Genomic DNA, 15,343 nt, shown 5'->3' with positions numbered 1-15,343 from the left:
AACTTGCTGAAAATCAGCCCTGTAGGGTGATGTCTAACTGGAAACCCTCTACAAAAGAACTGTCCAAGGTGGGTGCTGGAGGAAGCTACTGGCCACGTACATTGCAAGAGCTAGACGCTGGAGAAGCTGTGCACATTGCAGGAGTCTGGTGCTGGAGAAAGCTATGCATGCCGCAGAAGCCTGTCAGGGCTTCTCAACCAGGATCAGAAACAAAGCCCTTTTCCTCCTGCACTGTCTCTTCAGCATCCTCTGTGAACAAAGCTTAACATCATGACAACTGTCAGAAGGGAATATATTTAAATGGCCCAAATCCATTTTCACAGAGCTTACAAAAACAGTGAATTTAGATCTGAGAAGCAATAATTGATTATTGGAACAGTCCGTATTTTTGACTACTTGGATTCTGTATACACCTTTCTACACACGTTTCAACTGCCGTCCAACAACAGTACAGCTATATTTCTACCTAACAAGATACAGCTATTCTAACAAAAGAAGAAGTTTTCACCTTTTCCCCAGAATGAACAGATGAACAGTCCCAAGAGTCATTGTATTCATCGCTGGCTATATTAATTACTTCATAAATTGTCAGTCATACTGAATATTCTCTTATATAAAGATTAAATTGTAAAGTTGACTGCTATATAAAATAAAAATGGGAAGGACGGAAAAAAAGAAAATGGTTAGTAGATACAGATAAATATATACATATAACAAGCAAGTAGAAAATATGCAAAGCTACTAGTCCTTGTCTCTGTATTTGGTCACAGGCTGTAATTCATAGCTATAGTGTCTTTCTTCCTTAGTTTCTCTGTCATCAGCAAGAATCTCACCTGGTTGGGATTCTTTACTTGGTGGTGTGACCCAAACCTACATTTCCCAAGAGTCTGTGTCCTCAATCATCCTGCCTTTTTTGGCTGCTGTAGTTTTCTGGTAACTTTATACCATTGGGCATAGAAGTACTAAGAGATGTATACTCTGTACTTGAAATTATCACAGAACTTTCAAGTAGAGGAAGGCTGGTTTGTGGAGGGTGAGCTACTCCTACTGGTACAAGGAGGCTCAGAGTGACGTGGGGATTCAAAATAGTCAGTTTCATCTGAGTTCAACCAGATGTCCCCACTCTAAGTCTCAGAATCCTGTTTTTTAACCAATCAGTGATATAACTTTTGAGACACTTGACTGAGAATTAATTTGATTTAAAATGTATGTTTGATTTTCAGAAGTAAGAGATTTTTTTCAGGGCTCTTATGGACATGCTCTGGTTCTCATACTGTGCTTCACTTTGAGAGTTAATGGGCCCAAGTCTGTCATTTTCTCTTTGTAAGCATGCAGGAGCACTCAGAAGGATCCATCCCACATCACAGGTTTTATAGTCATCATTACTGCCATTAGGTCAGGTGCAGCAGCCACCTGGGTTCCCAAGACATGTGCTTTAGGTGGCACTTCATTGTGTTCAGCCACAGTGATAGTTTAGTTTTGATGCCACTGAAGACCATGGATTGATAGCGTCCCTCTTCAGTTGGTAAAGAGCTCAGCAGTGAGCTCAAGCCCAAAAGCTCAACCAAACCAATCCCATTCGTACTTCATGGAATCATGCCTGATACCAATTCTGTATCAGTCTGAGCTCAGTCACAAGGGAGAAAACAATTAATTTGAATGGGGTAAGTTTAGTATAAAGAATTACTAACTATAGTTAGGCTACTAGGAAGTAAAGTGAATTCTAAAGAATATAGGAATAGCAGATTTAAGGAAGAGCCTTAGGGCTGAGATGAAGCACTCTACCTTCCCACCCCTCAGGGCTGAGATCTAGGTTGTGTTGAAGAGGACACAACCATGGCTCTTAGAGAAGTGTTTATGCTACTATGCTGGCAGAACTTGCTGGAAATCTGCCCTCTGGATCTTGGCAAAAATCTACCTTTGGAGTGCTAAAGAAACTATTCACAGGGAAGAGACTAACTGGAAGTGCTCCTGCTACAAAACCACCCAAGATGGGTGCCAGGGGAAGCTGCTGGCCACCTTATACTGCAGCTGTCAGGCACTGGGGAAGCTGCATGTGCTTCCGGATCCAGGTGCTGGGGAAACCTTTCACGCTGGAGGAGCCTGGTGCAGAAGCCGTCTGTGCTCCAGAAGCCCACAACAGGGGAGCCTCACACACTGCTCCCAACAAGCCCGCTAGAACTGAACAGCCCTTTCCTCCTGTGATGTCTCTCCAGCACCCTCTCCTGCAGAGCCTAAGATCATGGTAGCTGACAAAGGAAAAATATTTAAAGGGCCCAGATCTATTTTCACAGAACAGAAATGAAAGGTGTATTTGTCAGAGGCAATAATTCTGTTACTGGCACACTTTTTCTTTTTGCAATATCGATCTGCAAATCCAGAGTCAAATATGGTGTTCAATGTTATTAACTATGTTTATTAACTTTTATTACAATGAATTTATTTTGCTCGCTCTTTTTTTAGTCCTGACTTTGCTTTGGCCTTGGCCCTATCCTTTATTGTAAGTCATCTCAAATCCTTTTTGGAAAGACAGTTCCTAAAATATCTTGGCTAGATCTTGAGGAGTATACAAAAGATTATGTTTGCCATCAAAGAGAACGCAATGTTAACCATCAGGCAGAATCCTATTCCTACCTAGGAAGCCTAGTTTCTTTATTTTTTATTGTGGTAACAGGCACATAATGTAAAATTTACTATTCTATCCACTTTTAAGTATATAGTTAAATGGCATTATACATAAACAATTAACCACATTCCCTCCTTTCCTCATCCTGTGGCAACTGTCATTCTACTGTTTATCTTATGAATTTTACTACTTTAGGTACCTCATATCAGGTATACAATATTTATCCTTCTGTAACTGGCCTATTTCACTTAGCATAATGCCTTCGGTGTTCATCCTTGTTTTAGCATGTGTCAGAATTCCCTTCTTTTGCAAGGCTGAATTCTACTCCATTGCATGTGTATACCACATTTTTCCAGCTTTATTGGGATGTATTTAACATGTAACATTGTGTAAGTTTAAGGTGTACAGTGTGTTGATTTGAACTTATATATTGTGAAATTATTATCACAGTAGGGTTGTTAACCTCCATCATCTCACATAATTACCATTTCTTTCTTGTGGTGAGAACATTTAAGATTTACTCTCTTCCAACTTTCAAGTATATAATACAATTTGTTATCTATAATCACTTTGCTACCATGGATCCCCAAAACTTATTCATCTTATAACTGGAAGTTTGTACCCTTTGACCGGTAACTGCCCATTTCCCCCAACTCCCAGTCTCTGGCAACCACCATTCTACTCTCTGTTTCCGTGAGTTCACCTTTTTTAGATTCTGCGTATAAGTTATATTATACAGTATTTGTGTTTCTCTCTCTGACTTATTTCACTTAGCATAATGCCCTCAAGTTTCATCCATGTTGTCACAAATGGCAGGATTTCCTTTTTTCTCATGGCTAAATAATATTCCATTTTATAGATAGATAGGTCTATACACACACACACACACACACACACACCACACCTTCTTTATCCATTCATTCATAAGTGGATGCTTAGGTTGTTTCTATATCTTAGCTATTGTGAATAATACTGCAGTGAAGATCCTGATTTTATTTCCTTTAGATAACTATCAAGAAGTGGGGTGTTGGATCATATGGTAGTTCTATTTTTAATTTTGGGAGGGGAACTTTCTGCTGTTTTCCATAGTCGCTGCATCAGTTAACCTTCCCACCAACAGTGCATGAGGGTTCCCTTATCTCCACAGCTTTACCAACACTTTGATTTCTTGTCTTTTTCATGATAGCCATTCTAACAGGTGTGGGGTGGTATCTCATTGTGGTTTTGATTTGCATTTCCCTGATGATTAGTGATATTGAGTGTCTGTTAATGTACCTGTTGGCCTTTTGTATGTCTTCCTTGGAAAAATGTTTGTTCAGTTCCTCTGCTCATTTTTTTATTGTTTGTTTTTTAGCTCTTAAGTTCCTTACATGTTTTGAATATTGGTCCCTTATCAGTTACATGATTTGTAAATATTTTGTCCCACTTTGTAGCTAGGCTTTTCATTTTGTTGGTTTTTTTTCCAATGCAGAAGCTTTTGAGTTTAATGTAGTCCACTTATTTATTTTTGCTTTTGTTGCTTATGCTTTAGTTGTCACATCCAGAAAATCATTGCCAAAACCAATGTCAAGGAACTTTTTCTCAGTATTTTCTTCTAGGAGTTTTATAGTTTCAGGTCTTATGTGTAAGTCTTTATTGCATTTCAAGTTAATTTTTGTGAGTGGTGAAAGGTAGGGTTTCAGCTTTATGCATGTGATTATCCAGTTTTCCCAGTGCCATTTATTGAAGAGATTATCCTTTCCCCATTGAGTATTCCTGGCTCCCTTATCAGTTGTTTGTATTTGCCAGGGTTTATTTCTGGTCTCTTGATTCTGTTATTTGGTCTGTATGTCTGTTTTTATGCCAGTACCATACTGTTTTAATTACTATAGTTTTGTAGTACAGTTTGAAATCAGGAAATGTGATGCCTTCAGCTTTGTTGTTTGCTTTGGCTATTCAGGATCAGGATCTTTTGTGGTTCCGTGCAAATTTTAAGATTTTTTTCTATTTCCGTGAAAAATGCCATTGGAATTTTGATAGGGATTGCATTAAACCTGTATATTGCTTTAGGTAGTATGGACATTTTAACATATATTTTAATTCTTCCAATCCATGAACATGGGATGTCTTTGCATTATTCATGTCTTCTTTCAGCAAAGTGGTATAGTTTTCAGTGTATAGGTCTTTCATCTCTTTGCTTGAGTTTATTCCTAAGTATTAAGTTTTTTATGCTGTCATGAATGGGATTTTTAAAAATTTCTTTTTCAGATATTTTATTATTAATGTGTAGAAACACAAGTGATTTCTATATGTTGATTTTGTATCCTGCAACTTTACTGAATTTGTTGATTAGTTCTAACTTTTTTTTTTTTTTTGTGGAGTCTAGGAATTTCTATACATATAAGATCTTATCTGCAAACAAAGACACTTCTACTTCTTCCTTTCCAATTTGATGCCTTTTATTTATTTTTCTTGCCTGATGGCTCTGGCTAGGATTTCTGTACTATGTTTAATAGGAGTGGTGAGAGTGGGCACCCTTGTCTTGTTCTTGACTTTAGGGGGAAGACTTTCCACCTTTCACTGTTGATTATGATGTTAACTGTGGGCTTTGTGTGCCTTTATTATGTTGAGGTATGTTCCTTCTATACCCATCTGTGAAAAGTTTTTTATCATGAAAGGACTCTGTGTTTTGTCAAATGAGTGTTTTCTTTTTCTTTTTTTTTTTTTTTTGCATCTATTGGGATGATCATATGCTTTTTATCTTTTCATTTTATAAATGTGGTGTATCATATTTATTGATTCATATGTGTTGAAACGTCCTTGCATCGCAGGGATAAATATCACTTGATCATGGTGTGTGATCCATTTATGTGCTGTTGAATATGGTCTGTTACTATTTTGTTGAGGATTTTTGCATCTATGTTCATCAGGATTATTGGGCTGTAACTTTCTTTTCTTGTACAGGCATACCTCGGAGATATTGCGGGTTTGGCTCCAGACCACCGCAGTAAAGTGAATATCACAATAAAGCAAGTCAACAAATTTTTTCATTTCCCAGTGCATATAAAAAGTTATGTTTACACTATAGTTACTCTATTAAGTAGGCAATAGCATTATGTCTAGAAAAACAATGTATATACCTTAATTTTTAAATACTTTATTGCTAAAAAAGCTAACCATCATCTGACAATGCAAGGTTGCCACAAACCTTGAATTTGTAAATAACACAATATCTGTGAAGCGCAATGAAGCAGAACTCAATGAAACAAGGTATGCCTCTTGTGTCCTGAACTGGCTTTGCTATCAGAGTAATGCTGGACTCATAAAATGAGTTTGGGAGTATTCCCTCCTCCTCTTGAAAGAGTTTGAGAAGGATTGGCATTAATTCTTTAAATGTTTGGCAGAATTCCCAAGGGAAACCATCTGATCCTGGGCTTCTGGGGGAGATTTTTGATTACTGATTCATTCTCCTTACTTGTATTGGTCTGTTCAGTATTTCTGTTTCTTTATGATTCATTCTTGGTAGGTTTTATGTTTCTCTTCTAATATATCCAATTTGTTGGTGTACAGTTATTCATGATAGTCTCCTCTGATACTTTGTATTTCTGTGTTATCAGTTGTAATGTCTCCTCTTTCATTTATTATTTTATTTCGGTCTTGTCTTTTTTTCTTAGTCTAACTAAAGGCTTGTCAATGTTATTTTTTCAAAAAAACAGGTGTTAGTTGGTATTTTCTATTTTTCTGGTCTCCACACTTATTTCTGCTCTGATCTTTGTTACTTCCTTCCTCCTGATAACTTTCAGCTCAGTTTCTTTTTCAGATATTCTGAAAAACATTTTCAAACTATTTTCTACTTCCTTGAGGTGTAAAGTTAGGTTGTTTGGTATATTTCCTTTTTCTTAATGTAGGCATTTTTTTGCTATACACTTCCCTCTTAGAACTGCTTTTGTTTTGTCCTATAAGTTTTGGCATATTGTGTTTCCATTATTGTTTGTTTCAAGATATCTTCTGATTTCTTCCTTGCCTCATTGGTTGTTCAGGAGTGTGTTGTTTAATTTCCACATATTTGTGAATTTTCCAGTTTTCTTCCTATTGTTGATTTCTCATTTCTTGCCATTTTGGTCAGGAAAGATAATTGGTGTGATTTCAGTCTTCTCAAATTTGCCAAGACTTATTTTGTGACATATATGATCTAACCTGGATAATGTTTCATGTGCATTCAAGAAGAATGTGTCTTCCACTGCTGTTTTGTGGAATATACAGGTCTGTTAGGTCCATTTTACCTAAAGAATAGTTCAAGTCCAATATTTCCTTTTTGTTTTCTGTCCGGATGATGTCTCCATTACTGAAAGTGAAATATTGAACTCCCCTAATATCGTATTGTTGTCTAATCTCACTTCAGATCTGTTTTTATTTGCTTAATATATTTAGGTGCTCTTTTTTTTGGTACATATTCATTTATGATTGTTGTATTCTCTTGATGAGTTGATTCTTTATCATTGTATAATAATCTTCTTTGCCTCTTGTTACCATTTTTGGCTCAAAGTCTCTTTTGTCTGATATAAGTATAGCTGCCCCTGCTCGCTTTGGTTTCCACTTGAATGGAGTATCTTTTTCCATCCCTTCACTTTGAGCCTATGTGTTTCCTTAAAGCTGAAGTGAGTCTCTTACAGGCAGCATGTAGTTGGGTCTTGTTTTTTCTTCCATTCACCACTGTATGCCTTTTGATTGGAGAATTTAGTCCCTTTATATTAGAGTAATGATTGATAGATAAGAACTTACTAATGCCTTCTTTTTATGTTTTCTGGCTGTTTTGTAGTTCCCTTGTTACTTTCTCCCTCTCTTATTGTCTTCTTTTGTGACTTGGTGATTTTTTTACCTTTTGTGAATCTAATGTAGACTTGTGCTTTGTGGTTACCATGAGGTTTACATAAAACATCTTAACAGCCTACTTTATGCTGATAACTTCAATTGCCTACAAAAACTCTACCCTTTTATTTCCCCAGTCTTATGTTTTTGATGTCACAGTTTACCTTTTTTTATATTGAGTATTCATTAACAAGTTATTGTAGTATAATTATTTTTAATACTCTTGTCCTTTAACGTTTATTCTTAGTAAAGTGGTTAATATACTACCATATTACGGTATCAAAATATTCTGAATTTGACTATATATTGAATATTTATCTTTACTAACCACATTTTGTTCATCCATTCATCTGTCAGTGGATACTTGGTGTGTTTCTACCTTTTAGATCCTGTGATTATAGGTCCTATCTGCAGTTCTAATCTAATTGTAGCCATAAGGGCTAATCAAGCCACAAAAGGATGAGGGTGACTCATACTAGATGGTCATATGATTTGCTGTTCTTTCCATTCCTGTTAGTGACTTTTTCCAGACATTTGAACCCCTAAATAAAGTTCACAACCCAGATAACCTAGGAATACAGGCATACCTCAGAGATATTACAGGTTCAGTTCAAGAGCACTACAATAAAGCGAGTCACACAAATTTTTGGTTTCTCAGTGCATATAAAAGTTATGTTTACACTATACTGTAGTCAATTAAGTGTGCAATAGCAGTATGTCCAAAAAAAGTACATACCTGAATTAAAAAACACTTTATTGCTAAAAAATGCTAACCATCATCTTAGCCTTCGGTGAGTCATAGTAGTAACCTCAAAGATCACTGATCACAGATCACCATAACAATTATAATAATATTGAAAAAGTTTTAAATATTATGAGAATTACCAGAATGTGACACAGAGACATGAAGTGAGAAATGCTGTTGGAAAAAGTGGCACTGATAGATTTGTTTGAGCCAGGGCTGCCAGAAGCCTTCAATTTGTAAAAACATGCAGTATCTGCACAGTGCAATAAAATGAGTTGTGCCAGTACTAGTGAACCAGTAATGTGGGTGTGCTGACTCTATGCCAGTAGTAGATACAGCCGTTCAGGAATGCATTATTTGCTTCCCTACCTTGAACATCTTGTAACCTTGGCCACATTTTATCTTTCATGAGTTGAACCTGTCCAAAGTATTTATTTTCTTTCATGTTATTGATCTCACACATAAGCTCATAAGTTGGAAGAGGTAACCACTCTTGAAAATATAAGTACGATGGGCAAGTAAATGGTTATTGAGACAAGATAGATTTTTGTTGTACTTGTGAAAAGTAGGGATTTTTTTTCCTGTGTTTTTTGATTTTTTGGTTTGGTGATGGTTTCTTTTGGAAGGAGGCAAAAAGGGCAGGGACTGAAGCAAAAGAAACCAGTAGGAAGAGGATAATGGTGGATATAATTTTGGAAGATACCTTTAAAAATAGTTTTTCGTTACTGTTTTAAAAAGTGTTTCCTAACAAAGAAATGTGACTTTTCATTTTCAGACTGCCCTGGCACATTTAGAGTCTCTTGCAGTGGATGTTGAGGTGGCCAATCCACCAGCCAGTAAGGAGAGCATTGATGGTCTTCCAGAGACCCTTGTTCTTGAAGATCACACTGGTAAGGGCAAAGTTGATCTCTAATGTTGACTGACACTTTGCATATTCAAGTATATTACCAATGCACCTAGAAGATAAAATAGTGACTGTCAGAAACTTTCATTAGATTTTGTATGAAACCTAATTCAGACAAACTTTTACCTAGTGGAATTTTTTAATTTATCAAGTGATAGGCTGGGACAAATGTTCACCAGTCAACTTTTCTACAAAAGCAATGTTTATTAAATTCCAGATTGTCATGTATTAAGCTGAAACACTTTTGCCAATTAATTCACCAATGTCTGGTTCTTTTGTCTTTCATAGGTATTGTCTATGAGTCAATATGTTGGTTTTCAATTTCATTAAAATTGAACTTTATGGGATTGGTAAATCAAATTATTTGTTTTCAGCTATTGGTCAGGAGCAATGCTGTCCAATCTGTTGCAGTGAGTATATTAAGGATGATATAGCAACAGAGTTACCCTGTCATCATTTCTTTCACAAACCTTGTGTCTCAATTTGGCTGCAGAAGGTGAGTTGCAGATTTACTTTTTTAAAGTTAATAGTTTCTCCTACAAGTTAATGATGATAGTAGTGTCTTTTAAGCCTATTTTATTTAGCTACATACTCGTAGTAATTTTTAATTCAGTGTTTAAAATTGGTTACCTTTTAATGATTACAGATTAGTGATATATCAAACTATTTTACCTTACTAACATTGTCTAAAAACAATATAGGCAAATGATTTTAGGATCAGGCTAATTCGATCTTTGATTATATCCCTGAAATTTGATGTTTTCAAGAATATCTTAAGTAAAGAAGCCTTTAGGACTACTCAGAGTACTATAACAGTGTACAGATATTCTAATATGAGATGGTATCTCTAAAAATGTATATGAGGAAAAGCAACAAGATCCTACCGTATAGCACAGGGAACTATATTTAATATCCTGGGATAAACCGTAATGGCAAAGAATATGAAAAAGAATATATATATGTATAACTGAATCACTTTGCTATATAGCAAAAATTAACACAACATTGTAAATCAACTATACTACAAGAAAATATTTTAAAACTTAAAATGTATATGATATTTAATAACCTACCAAGTACCTCCTATTCAAATTTTTATATGTTTTATATGTTTTTATATGTTTTTCATATAAATTTTTTCATGTTTTTCAATGTTTACCCAATAATTTTTAAGTATATTTGAATTACTTAAGAAAAAAAAGTTTTTACTTAAATCTTCTCAGTGAATTCTATTCTTGCATAAAGGATAGTTACATGCAGTCCAGTAGAAATTCCCAAATCACATTCCCAGTTTAATTACTTACGGATATGGCTCCCTTTCTTCTCTATAACCACTCCCTTCCTTCTCTCCTCTCTTACTTCCTACCCTCTCCTTTCTCTCTTCTTTTCTTTCCTTTCTCTTTCTTTGCTGTTGCTCCCCCTCTACTGCTACTTCATCTTTGTCAAAACTCTAGTTAATATCTAAAATCCAGTGCAGAAATGTTCCTGATTCCTTTATAAAATCTAAAGTTTCTGTCTAGGCTTTCCAGGCCTTCTGTGATCTAGTCTATCTCGTCAGATTTACTCCTCTGTACATTTACTTATGTTTGCTTAGCCTGGTGTGATCTTCCCCTTACTGTAAGAATAGATGATCTAGGTAGGTCCGCTTAAATTCAACCTTTTCGATCCTTAATATCATCTTTTTTAAACTCCCACAATAGTATCAGAGCCTTAAGAAGGAGCTAGTGTTGTCTGTGCCTGCTCTGTGTCACGTATCGCTGGATGATTGATGTGTGTTTTCCCATTTAATCCTAACAGTAACTCTGGGACATATTGGTATCCTTATTCTCATTTTCCAATCATTGTTATTCATCCAAGGTTACACAGCTAGTGTGTGGTTGATTGAGACTGTACTCATATATTTGACTCTAAAATGTTGCTCTTTTGGCCCCATCCGTTTGGCAAGTGCACAATAAATATTTGCTGAATTAAATTCTTGAATTGTAAATATTATGTATGTTGTACAATCTTGAATTGTCATTGATTTTGCTTTAACCCAAGGTAATAATCTCTTTAGTCTGTCTCCCGTCAGGAAGCAGCTTATTGTGAAGCCATTCCTCTAGGGAGAAGGTTTCCAAGTTCTAAATCTTTGTCACCTTCAACAGCCTGATTTCTTCAACCTTTTTTCTATTCGGGAGATCTCTGGGAAAAAGACAAGATTTGTGAGGGGATAACATATCGCCAGATGACACATCTCTATAACCTTCCATTGGTCCTAAAATAATGTACTCCCAGTCTAACTGCTTTCCCTGTTCCACCTTCCCTCATTGATTTGTTTTATCATTTAGAAGGCACCTAACTCTCCATATCTTTTTGAAAAGGAAGTATATGGCTTATAAAGAAGGTCTGCGGTCCATCTGCTTTGATGTGCTACACTAAAGTGAGGCTTTAGTATATATGAGGAAGATCCTAGGGGGATAATTTGGTATAATAAATATGTGAATTAATTAGGTCTCTGGTTTCTCTAACACATGCATTCAGTTGTAGCACCAGTGCCAAGTGGAGCATGTAGTAGACTCTTAATTAATACTCACTAAATGAAAGATGCGTGACCTAAAAGATGCAGACATGATTAGGAGACACTGTTTACCCTCAGAGAAATTGAGTCTGATTGGGATGAAGAGGAAATAGCATCAAAATTTTGCCTCTCTGTACTGTGTGGATTTGAAGTTTATTTGGTTTTGTTTTTAAGTTATTTGACTTGTTTTGAGGATAATGATACTGTTCTGATACTTTGTAGCAGTTAAGATCTTTCCATTGGCTGTGAACTTGTTTTATTCTCCCCCCAGTCAGGGACGTGCCCTGTGTGCCGCCGTCATTTCCCACCTGCTGTGATGGAAACACCTGCAGCTGCTTCCTCTGAGCCTGATCATGATGCCCCACCTGCAAACGACAGTACTGCAGAAGCCCCCTAAACCTGAATACTTGAATGAGATCGGTCTATCAAAGTAAATCTGCAGATCCTTCTAAATCTGATGTGCAAATAATTATATATAAATATATTTAAAATGCTATATATAGTCTATGCCATAGTTTAGAAAGAGAATATTAACCTTTCTAAACTAAATTTAGGTTTGCAGAAAGTACTAAACATTTTCAAGCTGAATGTTGAAGTAGTGCATTCATTTTCTTTAGTTTAATATGTTATTAATTGTAATGTCAAGCTTATCAATTAACTTTATCCAGAAGAAATAATCATCTGTGTGGCACACATTATTGGTTTTGTCTGAAGTACTGCCACTAAGTGATTATAATTAAGCTTTCCTATTTGCATCAAATGTGAAGATTGTGATCACAACAGTAGTAAAATTTGGTTTCGTCGGAAATAAAAAAGAATTCTAAAGCATGCTTTTTCATTGGTCCCTTTGCTTTTGCTTCATCAAAACCTCTTGGTTCATAATACTGAGTGGTTTTATAAGAAGATAACCTATTCTTTCATCTTTGTTTAAAATTAGGACTTTTTAGAATGCCAAACAAAACTTCTGGCTAGAGCATCACAAAATTTTAAAATCTTAAATGTAATCTCCTTGAAATGGTTAGGTAGTAAAATAAGTTATTATATTTGAAATGGTGGATGTGCTTAAAGTAAGGTTAGTAAAGCATATAAACAATCTCATGTGCTCAGTGCTTGGTACAGTGAGATGAATTAGATGGCCTTATGAAATCCTTTCTGTTTGGTTAAAATTATACTTGAAGGTCCAGAACACTCATGGCACATTTGTGTAATACTGGATATAGTTAAAGGTAATTTTGGCTCTGAAATATTTTGGAAAGTCTGAAAACAAGCATAAAGTGTTTTAAAACACTCATTCTGTTGTATACCGAAGGAAAACCTGAATCCTTAAAAAACTAGAAGATTAATTGTGCTGTCTTGTATAAAGCATAAAACTGATGGGGTCCAGGACAGATTTAGCCATACCTTTTTACAACATATCTAAACCTTACTATGTTATAATTTATTATTTTAAAATATTGTTGAACAAGGATTAGTCATATTACATTATCAGCCTTTGTTTCTTTACACTAATTTATTTTGGGAAAATTATTCACCTGGAACTAAAATAAAAACAAGTAGTTTCAAATTATTCCATGGGTGAAAAAGGAATAGATTGTGTGATTGCCTAGTGACTGTATGAACAGAACTGAACAGGTAACACAGTTCCGTTCTTAATTTCCTTTCTCTAAAAGAGAAAAGAAGATGCTGACCTCACATTTATCCTCTGAAAGAGATCTGTTCACAAGCTTTTACAAAAGTGAGGAAATCAGCTTTCCTTACTTTACATTTTTTTTAATGGGAAACTTGACCCACAGGGTCATCTTTGTAATTATGTAACCAAACGAAGAGCGCACAGCTTTCTGTTTAGGTTATCACACCCAGTAGGCAAGTATGTATCAACATGGACATAATATTTATAACTTATGGATGTGATTCGGTATCAACACCAGAGAATGATGGGTGTTAGAATGCCACATTTGAGCAAGTAAAATAGTAAAACACATAGTGAGTGTACCTCCATCCAAGTAGTACAATGATAATTTAGTTTAGACACATAAAAAGAATGTTTATATGGCTTCCCAAATGCAAAATTACATTTTATTTGTGTAATTAATTTCTCTGCATATTTATATTCCATCTCTTTTCTTCATTCTTAAAAATAAATGTATTTTCACTGTTGGCATATTTGAGGCTTAAATATAAGGAACATAACACTTGCATTCTAATTTTTGCATATATTGTAAATGTGTCTGGTACTTACAGCAAAATACTGTGTATCCTTTTATGGGTAAAACAAAACTGAACATTGCATGCGTGTAATGTGGTGACTTTGTAATTTAGGGGTTCTTTGGGGCTTCTGTGACTTTGGAAATGCTTACATTCAAGCCTTAATGTTGCATTAGGGAGCACGTTTTCCTTCTGATGTATATAGTCACTGTTGTATAAACTAATCTTTGCTTGTTTTCTACTCTGTGATCTTTCCATACCATATTTCATTGATGATCAGTTAGTGTCAAGGAGTCAAATCAAATTAAAATTAATTCTCATGTGTATATTGTGGAAATTTGTGGCTAGTGTGATTTTTATTGTTGTTGTTTGTTTCCTTTAAATAATAATGATCAGTTGTGACACTTAGTGGTTAAACTGACATTGTTACAGATTTCTCTGTAATAAGCCACACATTATATTTAGGCAGTATAAAGGGACCTTGGTTTTCTTCTCCTAGATAGCAGCTGTCCCAAAGAAAATATTTCTTCTTTGGCTGTTAAGATTTAGCTATTATCTGCCAGTTGTTAAGAGGTTTTGGTTCCAAATTCAACCAGCAGTGTTGAGAGCTGAACTTAAGATAGCTGTTGTACTTTTTGCTTTCCATCTGTTTCTGCCCTTCATTCTTGGCTCCCTACTATCTGTAAACAGCTGCTATGAAGCAGAAAAGTTGAATAAGAGTTGGCTTAAAAATTCTTTTAAAAAGAAAATTGAGGTTTTAGAATTTTCATTGTAACAAGCTGATATAAGCTGAGGCTGACAAGTTAGGACACCTAAATATTGTTTGATCACATCTTGGCTCCTTTTGAAAAAGTAAAGAATATATGAAGGTAAATTAGAACTATAAATATTAATAAAAGTATTGTTTCTCTTATTTCTCTATTATATGTTAAATGACTTGACCTAATAATTTTATTTTTTTAAACGTTTTCTTCTTTCTTGTAATTTGAATGCTGATATTTAAAGGTAGATCTATGTGGTTTTCTTTCGTGTTTCTTAATTGTTTATCTCGAAGCTAACTAACTCTTTGTGATCTGCATTTATATATAAACTGTTAAATATATGTGAACTGTTAAAATGGAATGCAAGTTTTTCAAAAGCCCAGGTCTAAACGCAATGATTGGTTTATTGTTCTACAACCCCAATCCATCATTTTTCGTGTAAATCATAAACAATAAACAGGATATACTCAGTGGTCATTTCTAATATTTAATTGTGTAGTCTTATCACTTCTATAATGTAACCCCCTGGAGGATTTAGTGTTTATAGCAAAGTACACAGCTACTAAGGAAGTCTGGAATAGGCTCCTGAGCACATGATTTTATAGTCCTTTAACTGTGATCTAAGAAGGAAAACCCTAAAAGAGACCTCAGCTGTACAGAAGTGGTTGATGGACTTCCAGAGTTGGAGCCACTCAGC

General features: G+C 35.2%; 1 protein-coding gene across 2 annotated transcripts in view; it reads left to right on the top strand.

Moving 5' to 3' along the window:
* PJA2 (praja ring finger ubiquitin ligase 2) overlaps window positions 1-15,132 on the top strand; it is a 362,138-nt gene extending 347,006 nt beyond the window's left edge. For both annotated transcript variants that reach the window (XM_068535711.1, XM_068535710.1), the window contains 3 exons: window positions 8,995-9,109; window positions 9,498-9,619; window positions 11,952-15,132. In XM_068535711.1, the coding sequence (XP_068391812.1) occupies window positions 8,995-9,109; window positions 9,498-9,619; window positions 11,952-12,077 (363 nt within the window). In that variant the 3' untranslated portion in view covers window positions 12,078-15,132. The remainder of the gene's footprint in view (window positions 1-8,994; window positions 9,110-9,497; window positions 9,620-11,951) is intronic.
* The last annotated feature ends 211 nt before the right edge of the window (window positions 15,133-15,343 follow it).

The sequence above is a fragment of the Eschrichtius robustus genome, chromosome 2, assembly GCF_028021215.1.
Source record: "Eschrichtius robustus isolate mEscRob2 chromosome 2, mEscRob2.pri, whole genome shotgun sequence".
Lineage (NCBI taxonomy): Eukaryota > Metazoa > Chordata > Mammalia > Artiodactyla > Eschrichtiidae > Eschrichtius > Eschrichtius robustus.
This window is presented reverse-complemented; position numbering and strand designations above follow the sequence as displayed.